The sequence below is a fragment of the Pyrenophora tritici-repentis genome, chromosome 3 (assembly GCF_003171515.1).
Source record: "Pyrenophora tritici-repentis strain M4 chromosome 3, whole genome shotgun sequence".
In the NCBI taxonomy this organism is placed as follows: Eukaryota; Fungi; Ascomycota; class Dothideomycetes; order Pleosporales; family Pleosporaceae; genus Pyrenophora; species Pyrenophora tritici-repentis.
Genome location: NC_089392.1, coordinates 2154715 through 2170672, shown reverse-complemented (window position 1 = coordinate 2170672; position 15958 = coordinate 2154715). Strand labels below are relative to the sequence as shown.

Sequence of the window (15958 nt, the reverse complement as noted above, 5' to 3'; positions counted from 1 at the left end):
CGCCGCGCCGTTCGAGAGCGTCCCCGGCGCACTGCTAAAAATACCGGCAATGCGAGTCCTTACAGCTACATGTCCAAGCCTCATCACATAATCCCCTAATCCTAATCACTTTGACCACACAGGCGGCTGACACAGGTGCATTGAAATGCGGACATGACAGCCTGCACCTGTTGAGCCACTATCGCTCGTTATCGGGCCCTCTGAACGCCCCGCAGTTCCAATAAATCGCTGCGTGCTGCATGAAGATTGCACATGGAAGAAGCCCACACGATGACGTTTTACCCGCGTGTAGTCTGTTTGAGCTGCCATCCACATCATGCTCGGGAAAATTGCACTCGTCAAACACGCGGCTACTCTCCGGTACTGTTTCCACCACAACCCGCCGTGTCTGTGTTTATCGCTCAGTGCCAAGTCCTCCGAGACACAAGCTCCAACACTATCCACCACAGGTGCAGGGACGATGCTGTCTACCATATCCCCATGACTGCCGCATCCCGCATGCCAATACCAGCAAGACTACCTCCAAGACCACCACACTCCCCTAAACCATTGCGCATCATGCTTGTGTGTTTGATGTCCACCTTCCAACAAGAGAGCGCGCGGCCGAGTACGCGTGCATATGAAGATCGAGCCTCACTGAGAACCGGTGGGGACCACGGCCAAGTCGCGGCACTGCAGCTGTGTCATGGCAACGTTGCACTCAGACCAAGACAAGATTCCGAAGCTACCAGAAATGTTCGTATCGATAGAAATTTGTCTCATCAGTGGCAAATATGCTCAGCCATGTCGTTTTGACAAGCGGATAAACGCAAAGGTTGTTAGCGCACCACTGCACTTGTTCATCTCCACGCCTCAAGTCGGCGTTAGCACGGTACTATAGCATGTAAGAGTATACTACCACCACTTCCAATAAATGTATGCATTAGGACTATTTGTTCGTCATATCACATGTTCAAGACGCGAAAAAAAACAAAAAAAAAACTTCCGTCTCTGGAGACATTGAATGTTGCAGCTCGTCTTGGTTGTACGGCTGCCCAGCGATGGCTTTACCGAAAACACACTGTTACACCCCTTATACAACTCTTAATATCGCCAGTACCTTCTCAAATGGTCAAAGTGATTCCAGACTGATATACACATGAGTAGTGCAGCAACATGCCTGGTTGCGCGCCGCCAGCAGGCCAATCACGGGCCTTCAAATCTCCGACGCGCTTTCCGCTTTCGAGGTCCGACTCATCGCAGTACCCCACGTTCAAGAGTTGATTGAATACCCGCCCACTGTCTATCTCAAATCACAATTATGCCAGGAACACGGGGCCCTGTGCCCGTACCGCTCGAGACAAAGGGCCAGAACCTTACACAAGATATTCTCGACCTTCTAGACACCAAAGAGCCCCTCCAAAGCGATGAAGACTTCCCCGCAGTATCGCAGGCCGAAATCAAGGCTGCGCTGGACAGGCTAGCCAGTCGGTCCATGGTCACATACAAGTCGCTAGACTCAGAGAAGGTCATTCTCACACCAGAGTCTGAGGGCATTGTTGCCGAGGGCAGTCACGAATACAAGGTCTGGAAACTGGTCAAGGAGAAGGAGCGAGTACCGATCGCGGAACTACCTGTGCGTACACCAACCACAACTAGCAAGGGCGCATTATTGACAATACAATAGAAAATCTTAGGAAAGGAAGCTGCGAGTGTAGGACAAGGCAATGGTTTCAAGAACAAGTGGATAAAGAAGGATGGCAGTGACATAATTTTGCTCCAGACTGAAGAGCCCAAAGACGAGAACCGTGAACTGTTACAAAAGATCAAAGACACCGAGTCCGTCGACGACGTCAAACTCCTCGCCCAGCTCAAGAAGAAGAAGCTCGTCACCGTCACAAAAGTCATTACATACACCATCACAAAGGGCCCAAAGTACGCAAAGGAGATACCCGTAGAGCACACCGACCTGACAGTCGAGCTTCTCACTGGTGATGCATGGAAGACTGCAAACTTCAAGCCGTACAACTTTGCGGCCCTAGGCGCGAACCAAGATGCTGGCGCATTACATCCTCTGAACAAGGTCCGCCAGGAGTTCAGGAATATCTTCTTCTCACAAGGTTTCGTCGAGATGCCAACAGGACAGTAGGTATAGGCTTTGACGGCATCTGCGCATATCACTAACATCATCTAGCTATGTAGACACTGGCTTCTGGAACTTCGACGCTCTCTTCGTACCACAGCAACATCCCGCCCGTGACATGCAAGATACCTTCTTCGTCTCATACCCACCCAAAGCAGATAAGCCACGGCTAGACCCTGCGAGCGAAGCCACAATGGACCGCATGGAGGCCGGTTCAAAACGTCTCTTTTCCACACCCGAGACTGAGGCGAGGGAAAAGAAGCCACGCGACTTTGAAAAGTACTGGGCAGACGTCAAGAAGGTACACCAAGACGGTGCTTTTGGTTCAATAGGATGTACGTGACTCATTCCATTCCAATTCCATAACCTACTAACCCACTACAGACCGTTACCCATGGGAAGAAGATGAGTCACTCCGCCTCGTCCTCCGCACGCACACCACCGCCGTATCAACCTGGGCGCTCCACCGCCTCGCCGAAGACCCCCGTCCCGCCCGCTACTTCTCCATCGACCGCGTCTTCCGCAACGAAACAGTCGACGCCACCCACCTGGCGGAATTCCACCAAATCGAAGGCGTCATCGCAGACTTCGGTCTCACCCTCGGCGGCCTCCAACGCTTCCTAGAAGACTTCTTCGCAAACATGGGCATCTCGAACCTCCGCTTCAAACCCGCTTACAACCCGTACACCGAGCCCAGCATGGAAATCTTCGGCTACCATGCCGGTCTCAAGAAGTGGCTTGAGATTGGTAATAGTGGCATGTTTAGGCCTGAGATGTTGGAACCTATGGGTCTGCCAAAGGATATGCGGGTTTATGGGTTTGGACTCTCGCTGGAACGCCCGACTATGATGAAGTATGGGGTTTCGAATATTAGGGAGTTGTTGGGTCATAAGGTCGATTTGAGCTGGATTCGTGAACAGCCTGCTGTTAGGTTTGATAAGGAGTAGATAGGAGGAGAGAGTGTGGAAGGAATGATGTTATGATAGGATGAAGTTTCGTGAGAATGATATACCCAGATGGGCTAAAAGCTTCTTTGATGAGGCCTGGACTAAGCTGTATCGCTACGTGCTCAAGAAAGCATTTTATCAAGCTCAATCTCTCGAACAGCATTTGTTTGCATGTGCCGTGACGTGTCTTTACACGACCGCTGAGTTTGGCGACGCATAGAGCGACCAAAATCATGGTGTAGATTTGGAGTTTATACTGTCCATCCAACATCCCATCAACTTCCCCCATCACTCCCCTCCTCGGTCCCCCTCCTCTTCCTCGCGCCTCTATAAATCCAACTCTCCCTCTCCTCCCCACCCCACCTCCTCTTCGCCCAAACCAGCCCATCCTGCGCAAGCCCAAACCCTGCGCCCACCACCAACCCCATGCGAATCGTCCTTGCTGCCGTCGAAACCGGAAACTGATGCCATGCACTCCACAGGCCCCCCGTAACCATACCCGCCAACGCACTACTTCCCGCATCCCTACTCCTTGCAACACCCCTATCAATCCTCCTAATATCCAACTCGTCCACGCCCTCCATCTCCTCGACCGTGCGACCCGCCCTCCACGTGCCGCGAAAAACATCCAGACTCTCCTCTACGATGAAGAAGATGGAACTCCAGGCTGCGATGTACGTCCCCTTGCGCAGGCCCTCGACGATGCCGTAGCGCCACTTGTAGTAGTTTTTGGATTTGTGGTAGAGGTACCAGCCGGGGTTCGAGACGGGGAGTCGGTGCGCGTTTTCGGCGCGGAAACGTAAAGAGGCCATGTGCCCGGCAGAGAGGGAGCCGAGTGTGAAGCCGGAGAGGAAAGAGAGGGTTGTTGTTAGGAGGAGGCGCCGGTCGAAGGGCATGTCGAGGCGGGGGACGTGGAGAGGGGGTTTGGTGGGGGGTGTGATTGTGCGTGGGACTGTGGGTTCGGTGGGAGAGAGGGTGGTGTGGACATTGTGGTCGTTCTGGTAGTTTGGGCGGCCATATCTGGGTGGTGTGCGTTTGGATGGGTCTGGTAGCCCTTTTGGGGCGGGGAATGGCTGTGCGACCGTCCGGGTGGGTGTATTGCTGGGTTTGCGATGTGGGACGGAAGTGGTGCGGAGATGGTTTGGTGTTGCGATTGCCGATGTTTGGGGCAATGTTCGATGAGTGTGTTCCGCCAATGAATCTACAGGATAACACGAGGCTATTTATTCAGTGTCTCCGTTATTAGAGTGTGCTGTTGTATGTGGTGGTGGAGTGAAGGTCGCTGGGTTTGAGCAGGTGAGATCGGAATACCAAGATTACGTACGAGGGTCAAGTCGCGGTTTCCCTCCCCCGCGCACCCCACCATCATTCCAGCAACAACGCGTTTACTCTTCTCAAATACTTCAACTCTACTTTGAGTTACTATCTGACACTGAAAACACGCGTACAACTCTCTCACAAGCTCCCACTCGAAGCCTCCAACCCTGCATCACATCACACAATGGTCACACCTTCGCCACTAACATGGACACTCCGTCTCAAATCGCACAAAACCACCGTCCTTCTACACGTCGATCCATTAACGACATTCGAATCGATCAAAAGCTCCCTCTACGACGCTCTACAAGAGACTGGATTCAAGAACCCCGAGACCGACGAATCAATACCACTCCCCGCCTCAGCCTCAGACATCCAACTCGGTCGACCAGTCAACTTCAACGACGCAAACGAAGGCTTCCAGCTTGGCGAATGGGAATACTCACACGCGGAAGAAGACGAGGATGTGGGCAAGGGTAAAGGAAAGGCAAAGGCAACGGGGAATGTCAAACAATGTCCAAAGGGTGCTGGTCTGAAAGACGGTACCGTGTTGGCGTTTCGCTGGGCTGGTGATGGTACCTGGGACGGGGAAGATGAGTTTGATATCGGCAAGGGCAAGACAGCAGATATGTGGGGGGTCAAGCTTGCTAGCTTTGAGGATGCGTGGGGAGAGGAGAATGAGACGGACGTGGGCGGGGGGAGGGAGTTTGAGGGATGATGAGAATTCATCGGTACTTTTGGCTGTGTCGCTCAGGAATACGGGGCTTTGGGTGGAGGCATACGAGGCTATGTCCCTCAGGAATACCCGTTTCGTCACATACATACGACGGAGCAAGACATGGGTCTGTATGAACCTATAATGCATAATAATGCATAATAACTTAATACTACAACCAAAAAGGCTACTTTGCATGCATCTTACGAAAGCCAGTCTATGTGTTAGTCTTCGAGCTTTTTTCAAAATTCCAATATTGGTTTTTGGTGTTGAGTTATGTTCTGTCGAAGCTCAAAAGTTGGTGTTTTGTTGAAGAAATGACATGTCGTTAGGTGCATGTACAGTTACACGAGGCTGAGTAGAAAGCCAAATCGGGCCTAGAAATTCTGGAAACCCAAGCCACTTCATCAGGCATCCAACCGATAGCCGATATTGATAGCCTCTAGCCTTGTGACTTTCACACACATATATCAGCGTGGTCCCGCCCGGTCATCGCAACCTGCAAGCCTACCAACATGCAATTCCCAAGGTCCACGTCAGATGATAACATCGATTTCAAATACCGTCCCCTCGATCGATCTGAACCCTCAATCCGACTCATTCAAATACTGCCCGAGCTATCCGACGATGGCCGAATACAATGTACTATCACTCATACCACCACCTCCGCTGAATATAAATGCCTGTCTTATCAATGGCGCGACAAAACCCCAACGCACACCATCCTGATTGATGGTAAGATTTTCACCATACCCCATAATCTTTTCAACTTCTTCACAGCTGCGCATGATAAGGCTGCATCTGAGGGCCCAGCTGCTCTAGGGCCGTATTGGATGGACGCCTTATGTATTGACCAATCGAATGTGCTGGAGCGAAACCACCAGGTTGCTCAAATGAGTAAGATTTATGCTGGGGCTAGATGCGTCTATATCTGGCTCGGAAAGATGGATGTGCTTTCTATTGCACCGGTCATACAACAGGGAAACGAGAAGACATCTCCCAGCGAGCGATTCCTACGGAACAAGGTGGCTTGCAGAGACTTCATCACCTGCGTCGTAGGGAATGGATATTGGACCCGGGCGTGGATCATACAGGAATTCATGCTTGCTTCACACATTATTGTGTGGTTGAATGACCGGTGCATGACATTCGCAGATCTGGCGATAAGTCTAGACGTCGTCTACCGCGTGGAACCATTTTACCAAGAGATTGACAACTTTCTAGAAAAATGGGACAGGAGGTCGTATCAATACGGAGACTTGATCTGCATGCTGATCCGTTTCCGCCATGCGCGTTGCTACGATCCTCGGGACCGCATCTTCTCACTCTTATCGCTGGTCCGTGGTGAAGGCCAGGATCTGCAAGTCGACTACGGTATCTCTCGAGCCGAACTAGCTGCAGAGGTTCTACGCCAAAGTCCAAGCTCTTTCTGCTTTTGTACAGCTGTATTTGTCGCACAAGCCCTAGGGGTCGAATACACAGAGCCGCCCTTCATCAATCCTAAAACAACCCTTCCCTGTCTTGAATTACCATGGTATATGTACAGTCTCGTTCGGCTATCACCAATAGAACTAACATGTCTCAGCTGGGGAGACCCGATCGGAACCGCGTATTGTAATACTTGTCCATGTACTAGTACGATTAGTATATCCCGGGACCGAGACACTGGTGTCATTCGGCATATAACGTACTGGTACAATTCTTACCCGGTTCATACGCTAATACTACCAAAAGACAATCTCGAGATGACTTATGAGGGGGATCGTTTCTTTCTACGCATGCCGTTCAATTTCCTCAGACGTTTTAGGTATGCCGATCATGTCGAGCTCTGCTTGCATACTCAACGGAATGACCGGAAGACGAGAGATAGTAGCGCTGGCTATCCGCGTATCTGCCAGGGGACGTCTGACGCAGAATTAGGCAGCAGTAGCCTCATTGCTTAATTCAAATGGCGTTCGAGAGTGGTCGAGGAAACGACGTCGCCGAAATCGTACCTCAGACTCTATCACACTTTGTCACAAAAAGTGCCATGGTGAGAATATATCTGGGTAGCTTTTATAACTCATCGCCTAAATTTTCAGATATAACCTACACAGATAGATAGCAGCTTCATGCAAGACACGGATACGAAGGTAGTCCAAGTTCTTAGATTTCTGAGCGAGAAGAGTTCCTCTATCTGGGGTCTGTATTGTAGGTAGTATTTGGTGGAAGATTGTCTAGGTGACTCTTGGGTGATGCGCTCTGAGGGAGTGCCTTGAGGGAGAGATGGGTACTGGGTTGCGTGAATGTTGAATCTCTGAGCAAAAGGGACGATGGAGCTTGAGAAACATGGTGGGTGTAGTGTTGATGACTGCAGGAAAAGCGTGAGAGGGGATAGAGAGGGTGGAGATGGATGGAATTGCAGCGAAGATACGCTACCCTACCTTTCGGGAGGATGTGGGTGTGAAGGCGACGATAGAGGCGTGTTTGGGGCTGAAGATGGGTTGTTGGTGGCATGGTGGGTAGGATGGCTTGTTTTGTGTGAGACGAACAGTTCTGCAGAGCAAAAGGTTTTCTTATACTGCCTTGTCCTAGGCAGCAATTTTGCTCACGTATGTATGTATGTATGTATGTATTGTTTAACGTCCTATGAAAGCCTCCCAGGGGGCATGAAAGACGGGTAGCGCCCTGTATGGTACTCAGGTGCTCCTATTCTTTGGGTGTTGGCAGTGTGTGCCAGTGATCGGAATGGTCTGGTCTGGTCTGGTCTGAGGGTACAGACCAGACCAGACCAGGTGCTTACATAAGGACCGGTCCGACCAGACCGGTCCGACCAACAAGACCGCCAAGAATGAGGCTGAAGCAAAGAAGGAAGCCGAGGAAATGTGTTTTACTACTGACTGTCAATCTAGTCGTCTTCGTTCTCACTATCCTCGATATCGCTGTTCCCCTCAGCTTGGGGCTTTCCATACCAGGCCCGGAGACACTCGCACGCTTCTATAATATCTGCCTTCAGCCTACCACGGCGATCGACGATAGTAAGCTTCGCGCTACTAAAAAGACGTTCGCATTCATCCGACATAGGCGAGATCGCAAACATGTCTAGAGCGAAGCGAGCGAGATCTCGTTGGGAGTCGTAGCGAGATAGCCAGTACGCAATAGCCTCATTGCAACCTGCCTCTTCGTTATGAAGCCGGTCAGTAGAGATGTATTGTTCATACAAATCAGTTGTAGAAACTGGAGCGTCTATTCGAATGCGCTTATGTTCCCGCTGGCGATCAAATGCTGGGTCAGGATCTCTCTCCTTCCTGGCTGGTGGTGGCAGCATCTCGACAGGGTACCTTCCCTTATACTCTGTCTCCCAGAGATGCTTCACCGCTAATTGTGCGTTTTCAAACCACCTCTTCTTCTCTTCGTCGCCATGAAGAACCCACTCTTGCCTGAACCATCCCCACTTGCGATATGGATCAAGGATTTGAGCCGCATAATATGCCGGTGGAAGGTCAGTATCTTCAGGGAATCGATTTTGCCAATTCAGCTGCTGATTGTTATAGTACTCAACGCACTTTAACCAAGCAGCATCAGCGCAGCCTTGAAGGTACTTCCATGTAAAGTTGTTATCGTCCTCAGTGTGGATGTCGTGGTAGTGATCCTTCGTCTCGCTTATCTCCCGGAGAAGGCAGTCCAAAGTTGAAAACCAGTCCGCAAGTGACGTCTTCTTACCTTCAGAAAGCAAAGTTGCAGCATAGAAGTCTTTGAGAGCGAGTTCAATCTTTTCAAGCTCAAACCAGTGCTGTCCATCAAGCTTAAAGTTCGCGATCCCTACGGAGCCCTTTCCAGGTACATGACGAGCCGAGAAGAGCTCTAAACGTTCTCGAACATTTAATGCACGTGTAATCGAATAAAACCATGAGTTCCAGCGGGTCGAGTTGTTCTGGATAAGCTCAAGCCCGTCGAATTGCGAAAGATCTCCGCCGATAATAATTGTAGCAAACTCCTCACGCCGTTGTGGAGTAAGCCTGATGTATCGCACCAGGTTGTGAAGACGACCCAAACATCCGAACTTCTTCCAGAGCTCTTCCACCTTCGTATAGTCGCCACGTTGATGATGCTTCTCCAGCTTCGCAAGATACTTCTCACAGTTTCGCCCCATAAGGAACGCCTGGCAACAGAGGTTGATGACATGGCCCAAGCAACGTAGCCGGCGATGACGACGTTGTTTTGACTTCATCCATGGGCAGAGATCCTTGAGTATAAACTCAACAGCGGTATCATTTGCCGAGGCATTATCCAGCATAAAGTATCCAATCTGATCTCCGCTAATGTCGTATTCTTCCAGCAATTCAAGGACCACCGATCCAAGATTCTCTCCAGTATGTTCGCCGTATATACGTCGCATACCTAAAGCGGTAACACGTCGCATGCCGGTAGTATCAATCCACATAGCGACGACGCCTAGGATAGCGTAAGGGTTTGGTGAAGTCCAGAGATCAAAGGAGATAGAGATCCTACTCCGTGAATGGTGTAGGTCCTCCCTAAGCTGTTGCTTCTTCGATATGAATGCATTCATTACCCAGCTTCGGATAGTCTTCGCAGCCTTCGGGAGGTGGTTGAGTAGTGCCGGATTTAAAAAGAGGAGTAGTTCACGAAAGTACTGGTTCTCTAATTGAAAGAAGGCGATATGGCAGTACACAATCCAACGAATTAGAAGCTCTTTAAACTTCTCTACTGACTCCTTCCAGAAAAAGATGCTGGAAGCAGCCCCATCCTTTTGCTGGTCGATTATAGACTTCCGTACAGAACCCTTTCGCTTGATGCCACTCTGGGGATCAATCTGGTGCTTCTGTTCCAGGTGATTCCGGATCCTAGAAGTGCCATTGATGACAAACAACTCTTGCTTGCTCTTCCCAACCCTGCACTCATGGCAGTAATACACCTCTTTCTTATCGCTATCTCGAATGTATTGGAGTCCGTACTTCCAGATGTGTGATGTACCTTGACGGAAATCCTTCCTTGCAATTATTGCACGTTTCACGTACGTGATACCGCCCTGCACGAACTCATCTGGAGATTCGTGATATTGAATAGGAGTGGGTGATAGTATAGGGGTGGGTGATGACGTGGGGATAGGAGATGGAGTAAGAGACGTTAAATCTAGTCTTATAATATTCGATGGGGACGGTGAGGTTGGTGTTGAAGGCTCCATAACAATAGTATATAAGTAGGTTGTTAAGGACTTGATTGTTCTATGTAAGTAGAAGACTTACCTTGATCTTAATGACTCATATTGTGCTAAATTTTCTGGCTAGATTAGTCTAAGATCTAGTCACGTGGACCTATTTATAGCCGGACCGGTCCGATCATCTAGACCGGTCCGACCACGGTCTCAAAAAATCGCCAGACCAGACCAAGTCTTGGCGGTCTAGACCAGACCAAGACCAAGTCAGACCAGACCATTCCGATCACTGCCCTAGTGGAGGGTTTCTTTGCCAACATCCTCAGCCTCTCACGCTGCAAGGACATGAAGATTCACTTTGATTCTGGAAAGAATCACCTATACCAAGCGACTCCAAACAACGTTGTTGCTCTCCTAGACTACCACGCAGGTCACTGGCTCATAGACGCGGATGATGGGAAACGTCCAAACGCCAACTCACTGCAATCCATGGCTGCATTTAGGCCATCACATGATCCAAAGCCTCATCTTAAGGCTACTGCTACTGAAGCACATCACATCTGGGCCCACCCAGGGCCAGATACCATCCGCCATCTTGAAGCAGCTGTTCGAGGCTTCAAACTCCAAGGTAGTGATCCTCCACAATCCTGGAAGGAATGCGAAGACTGCATTCTTACAAAGATGAACAAACAAATCTCACGGCGTACACCAGACACGGTCTCTACTCGGCCATTCGAACGCATCGCTATTGACCTGGTATACCTAGTCCCTCAAGGAGAAGAATGCTACAACGGCGACAAATACGCTCTACACGCTGTCTGCCAATTCTCTAAGTGGCATGAGATCTCTTGCCTTCCAAATCGACTTAAAACCACTCTTATTCCCGCTGTCTTCAATCTCATTGAGAAGATCCAGCGACAGCTTGGCTACAAGTACGTTGTCATCATCATTAGATCTGACAACGAGAAAGGACTTGGTCGCGACTTTGCTGCAGCGTGCAAGAGCATTGGAATCAAGATTGAAACAACGGCTGAGAACACTGATGAGCAAAAAGGTCTCCAAGAGGCAGCAGGCAGGACTATTATGCAGCGCACTCGCGCTCTGCGCATTTCATCAGGACTGCCAAAAGACCTCACTAATGAGCTCGCTGTCGCAGCAGTACAGCTGCTCAACACTACACCAGTCCATTCACTTGGATGGAAGACACCTCATGAAGTTGTTTTCAATACAAAGCCCTCGGTAGCTCACTACTCACCTATTGGGTGCAGAGCCTATGTCTATCGCAGAGACATCAAAGCTGCTGACAAGACTGAGCCACGAGCTCACATCGGATACCTCGTTGGATACGACTCATCAAACATCTACAGAGTCTGGATACCGACACTCGACCGCGTAATTAGGACTAGAGACGTTATCTTTAAGTGGCAATTCTCTTATAAGGACGATAAACTCAACAACATCACTACAAACAAGATCACTGAACAAGAGGTAGAGACTCTAGATCTCGAACAACCTCATTTCACTGCTACTGCTAAAGATCTCTACACCACTGAGCAACTGGACCAGCATCTTGAAGAAATAGAGATTTCCGCCGCATATTCGGACAGAAGCCCAATGGACTTAACTAAAGGAACCATGAGTCCTTCACGCTCACCATCACCAACCAACTCAACAATAGCTGTCCTACAGCGCCCAACTCCATCAATGGAATCTCGCCATGCATACGACATACCTGGCTATCTCCCAGATCGGCACAACAACAATGCACCACAAGCTTTGCATCCAGACATTGGAGATCACTGTAACAGGCTGAGCCTATTACATGCGCTACGCTGTGTGCGTAGCTGTCGTCATGCGATTCCTTCGAGATACATCTATAGGTTTCTGTCATCATCCATCTAATTCTACTTCGGCCCATCTTCGGTCCGCTCCTGTATTTATGTACAGCTAGCATCCTTTTGTAGCTCTTTGTCAAATCCACTCTGTTACAAGGCATCTCTTGATCAGTCATCTGTGTATCGTCATCGATACAGCCGCTGGGGTCTAGCCCCTTACAATTAGACTCCGCAACAATCAATTCAATCCGGTCACTCTCCTAGACCCACTTACCTATCTAGGTAGGGCTTAAACTCCTATAGGTAACTACTAGGCTTAAAGCGGTAATCAATCAATCCAATCTGAACCTTCTAGGACCCACTTAATTGATTGTTGCGGACTGTGCTTACAATCACAATGTAATTACTGGAAGCAGACGCAGCCGCGCTAAGAAGGGACAAGACAGAGTTTCATCAAACTTCTTTACCTACTATGGAACCTTTGCAACTTCCCTTCACCCAACACTCTATGAGAAGATTACAGCCATTACTCCAAAGACTAGGCTTCATCGAGATCAGATGCCTGAACCACCTAAGCGGTTCAAAGACGTCGTTTCTCATCCCCAGGCCGATTTGTACTGGAACGCCATGAAAAAGGAGATGGACGACTGTTGGAAGAAAGGTTGCTTCGAGAACACCAAAGTAACTCCATTCACTGCTGATGCAGAGACTCTGCCCCTCATGTGGGTATACACTAACAAGTTTGACGAAGATGGCTACTTCTTGAAAGCTAAAGCGCGACTTGTGGTCAGAGGTGATCTCCAAACACAATGGGGTGACACCTACGCTGCTACACTAGCAGCTAAAACCTTTCGAGCTCTCATCGCAATGTCAACTAAGTTTGGACTACTTATGTTCCAATACGATGCCATGAACGCATTTCTCAATGCTCGGGTACCTAGGAAACTGTACTGCAACACACCTGAAGGCTTCACAACTCAATTTGGAGCTCTGCTTCTCCTCCGCCGAGCCTTATATGGCCTAAAGGAAGCACCTCTACTATGGTACCAGGACCTGGCCAACACACTCCAAGATCTTGGCCTCAAACAAATCCCAAATACGCCATGTCTCTTTGCCAACAACAGTCTTATTGTCTTCTTCTATGTTGATGATATAGTTGTCCTCACAGTTGTCAACAAGCAAGTCAAGCCGACTTGATTGTTATCGATAGTGGCAAACAGACCATAGGGATAACCGTGCACGAGGACACGTCCCATAGGATGGTCTGATCCCTTATCGATAGAGACTTGATTGAGACTTGACTTGCTTGTTGACAACTGTGGTTGTCCTAGTACATCCATCGAAGCTGGACATCCACAAGGAATTCCAGGACAAGCTCTTCAAGAAGTATGAGCTTAGATCGATGGGTCAACTCAACTGGTTCCTCGGTATACGCGTAGTTCGCGATATCTCTCAACAATCAACTTGGCTGATTCAAGACGCCTTTATTGATAAGGTAGCACATAAGTACAACTTGATGGAAGGAGCAACTACCTTACCTGATTTTCCAATGGCTGAAACCAACCTTGAGCCAAACACTGTGGTAGACAAAGCACTAAAGAAAAGATACCAGCAATTAGTTGGCTCCTTAGCCTACATCTCAGTGTTCACAAGACCTGACATCTCACTCACCCACTCAATTCTCTCCCGGTATCTCAACAATCCTGGAGAACAACACCTACGCGCTGCAATTCATGCCTGGCGCTTCTTGGTCAAGACACGCAATTTCGCCTTAAAAGCCTCAGCACTCACTCCTGACAACACTGGTTACTCAATCCCCGGGACTGCTTTTAACCCTGAGCCTATCTTCTTTGGAGCTGCAGACGCTTCATTTGCAGACGATCTGTCTACTAGACGTAGCTCAGATGGCTATCTATTCAAGCTCTTTGGAATGCCAATTGACTGGAAAGCTACGAAACAACGGTCTGTTACAAAGTCAACTACAGAAGCCGAACTCTACGCTCTCAGCCGTGCTGCGTCAGAGTTCATTTGGTGGAACAATCTCTTTGATCAGCTTAATTTCAAAACAGACATCACCCCAGTCATCTATTGTGATAACAAGCAGACAGTGGGAATTGTGACAAAGGCCACAGAAAGACTTCAAACCAAGCTCAAACACGTCGATATTCACCAACTCTGGCTACGTCAAGCAGTTGAGAGAGGAGAGGTGAATGTACAATGGATTTCTACTGCCCAAATGCCTGCAGACGGTCTTACAAAGGCACTACCAAAGCAAAAGCACGTTAACTTCACACGTCAACTAGGACTTGAGGATATCACTAAACGTCTCCTCAGTCTTCACAACAACTAAAACTCCTGAACTACCCAGCAATACAGCGGGCTGGTTCTAATACATGGACTTTATTCACTCCTTTTCACCTTTAAACTGGAGACAGCTACCTTAGTCTCTACACTACAGCCTTACGCTTCACTACAGTCTGGGGGGGTGTGTTGCACGCTAGCAGGGCTATCCCTACACTCTCTCATTCCTCACATATATATAGCTTCCCTCGTTCATAGCTATACAATCAACTCAGTCCTTCATCTCTTCTTCCATATCACATACGTGAGAGCTTCAGAAGATGCCGAACAGCAGGAATACACTCAAGAGCAACCAATTGGAACTGACACGCTTGAAGACGTTCGTTATCATACCCGGGATCAAATTCTCATTCAACTCGGCGTTGATGCTCAGAATAACCCTCATAACACACCCTATGGTCGAATATTCCACTCGCTATGGAATGGGCTAGGAGAGAGAGAGCGTGCATGGCTAGCGAGAGTAACCCCGCGGGTCCTACAACCGGGTTCACGTTTGTATCCGCTCCGAATGAGCTGAAATTTCTGGATTGGCAGGCTACATATAGGTTTACTTTCGGTGGAGAAAACTCTATGAATGGTCTACCCTCTGGATATGTGCCTCCTCCCGCCGGCGCCATGAATCCTCCGTTCACACCTTTTCCTGGGGCGACGCAGCTACCACCTCTTATACCTAGGGGCCCTCCTTCCTCTGGCTTCATGGGAGCTCCGCCGCCTAGGCCTATGGGCCCACCTCCTCCGCGCCCTGCGACCGGCATACGCCCCAGCTTCATGGGCACAAACACCGCACCATCCATCACCACCCCCGCGCCACAAGTCCCTCCCGCACCTCTTCTATACAACTCCCCTGCTGCCGCCGAAGTTGCCCAACATGCCCGCAACCTCCAATGGCCGCCACGCGGGAACGATCCGACCTTCCCACGCACCGACCGCGAGCGCGTCCAGTACGTCCAGCGCCTGGTCACAGCCATGAAAGACATTACCTCCGCCCGAGACCTCCCCTCCGGTACGGCCTTCAAAAAGCGATGGCTCAATTCCCAGTCCCAAGGTCACTATGGCTATCCGCTCGAGTCATTTGAGCTCGCAAGCTGGGGTATCCTCAAGGCAACAGAGCGGCTCCATACATACGGACTGGCTTCCCTCAACATCTAGGACCAGGCCATGATCGATCAAGCAGTCAAGGAGAAGGATCTCAGCTTCGAGGAGAGGATGGCTGTGATGTGCGATTTTTTGCGGTTTACAAAGGGCAAGGTTGATTCTTTGTTGGAGGGGGATGGGGTAGAGACCTTTGTGGCCTTGACAGACTGGAAATTGAAGGAAAGCAGATTGAATAGGGTCAAGATGACGGTGCAGCAGCAGCAGGCATCTCAGTTGCCTCAACAATATCCCTCATAGCAGCCCCTTCCTTCACCAAGCCGAAACCCAAACCCGAGCCCGAGCCCAGTCCAAGCCTCCGGTACCCAACAGCAGATCCCCCACAGTCAACCCCTGCAATGGCATCACAGACAC

At 49.7% G+C, this 15958-nt stretch overlaps 9 protein-coding genes across 9 annotated transcripts; 7 read left to right on the top strand and 2 right to left on the bottom strand.

Moving 5' to 3' along the window:
* Positions 1 to 1300: 1300 nt before the first annotated feature.
* On the top strand, positions 1301 to 3069 carry PtrM4_081910 (PheS, Phenylalanyl-tRNA synthetase alpha subunit; the record flags this gene model as incomplete). Its single annotated transcript, XM_001941046.2, has 4 exons — positions 1301 to 1615; positions 1667 to 2124; positions 2174 to 2457; positions 2507 to 3069. 4 exons carry the CDS (start codon positions 1301 to 1303, stop codon positions 3067 to 3069), a joined length of 1620 nt encoding a protein of 539 aa, XP_001941081.1.
* A 275-nt stretch (positions 3070 to 3344) lies between these two features.
* Positions 3345 to 3965, bottom strand: PtrM4_081900 (DUF1421 multi-domain protein; the record flags this gene model as incomplete). Its single annotated transcript, XM_001941045.2, has 1 exon — positions 3345 to 3965. The coding sequence occupies one exon, from the start codon at positions 3963 to 3965 to the stop codon at positions 3345 to 3347; it is 621 nt and encodes a 206-aa protein (XP_001941080.2).
* Positions 3966 to 4570: 605 nt separating this feature from the next.
* On the top strand, positions 4571 to 5043 carry PtrM4_081890 (uncharacterized protein; the record flags this gene model as incomplete). The annotated part of the gene is made up of 2 exons (XM_066106499.1): positions 4571 to 4852; positions 5038 to 5043. The coding sequence occupies 2 exons, from the start codon at positions 4571 to 4573 to the stop codon at positions 5041 to 5043; spliced, it is 288 nt and encodes a 95-aa protein (XP_065963437.1).
* Positions 5044 to 5616: 573 nt separating this feature from the next.
* On the top strand, positions 5617 to 7044 carry PtrM4_081880 (uncharacterized protein; the record flags this gene model as incomplete). Its single annotated transcript, XM_066106498.1, has 2 exons — positions 5617 to 6641; positions 6687 to 7044. The coding sequence occupies 2 exons, from the start codon at positions 5617 to 5619 to the stop codon at positions 7042 to 7044; spliced, it is 1383 nt and encodes a 460-aa protein (XP_065963436.1).
* A 944-nt stretch (positions 7045 to 7988) lies between these two features.
* Positions 7989 to 10286, bottom strand: PtrM4_081870 (uncharacterized protein; the record flags this gene model as incomplete). Its single annotated transcript, XM_066106497.1, has 1 exon — positions 7989 to 10286. The coding sequence occupies one exon, from the start codon at positions 10284 to 10286 to the stop codon at positions 7989 to 7991; it is 2298 nt and encodes a 765-aa protein (XP_065963435.1).
* A 315-nt stretch (positions 10287 to 10601) lies between these two features.
* Positions 10602 to 12158, top strand: PtrM4_081860 (uncharacterized protein; the record flags this gene model as incomplete). Its single annotated transcript, XM_066106496.1, has 1 exon — positions 10602 to 12158. The coding sequence occupies one exon, from the start codon at positions 10602 to 10604 to the stop codon at positions 12156 to 12158; it is 1557 nt and encodes a 518-aa protein (XP_065963434.1).
* Positions 12159 to 12649: 491 nt separating this feature from the next.
* On the top strand, positions 12650 to 13288 carry PtrM4_081850 (uncharacterized protein; the record flags this gene model as incomplete). The annotated part of the gene is made up of 1 exon (XM_066106495.1): positions 12650 to 13288. One exon carries the CDS (start codon positions 12650 to 12652, stop codon positions 13286 to 13288), a length of 639 nt encoding a protein of 212 aa, XP_065963433.1.
* Positions 13289 to 13640: 352 nt separating this feature from the next.
* PtrM4_081840 (uncharacterized protein) lies at positions 13641 to 14441 on the top strand (the record flags this gene model as incomplete). Its single annotated transcript, XM_066106494.1, has 1 exon — positions 13641 to 14441. One exon carries the CDS (start codon positions 13641 to 13643, stop codon positions 14439 to 14441), a length of 801 nt encoding a protein of 266 aa, XP_065963432.1.
* A 428-nt stretch (positions 14442 to 14869) lies between these two features.
* PtrM4_081830 (Drf-FH1 multi-domain protein) lies at positions 14870 to 15601 on the top strand (the record flags this gene model as incomplete). Its single annotated transcript, XM_066106493.1, has 1 exon — positions 14870 to 15601. One exon carries the CDS (start codon positions 14870 to 14872, stop codon positions 15599 to 15601), a length of 732 nt encoding a protein of 243 aa, XP_065963431.1.
* Between the last annotated feature and the right edge of the window lie 357 nt (positions 15602 to 15958).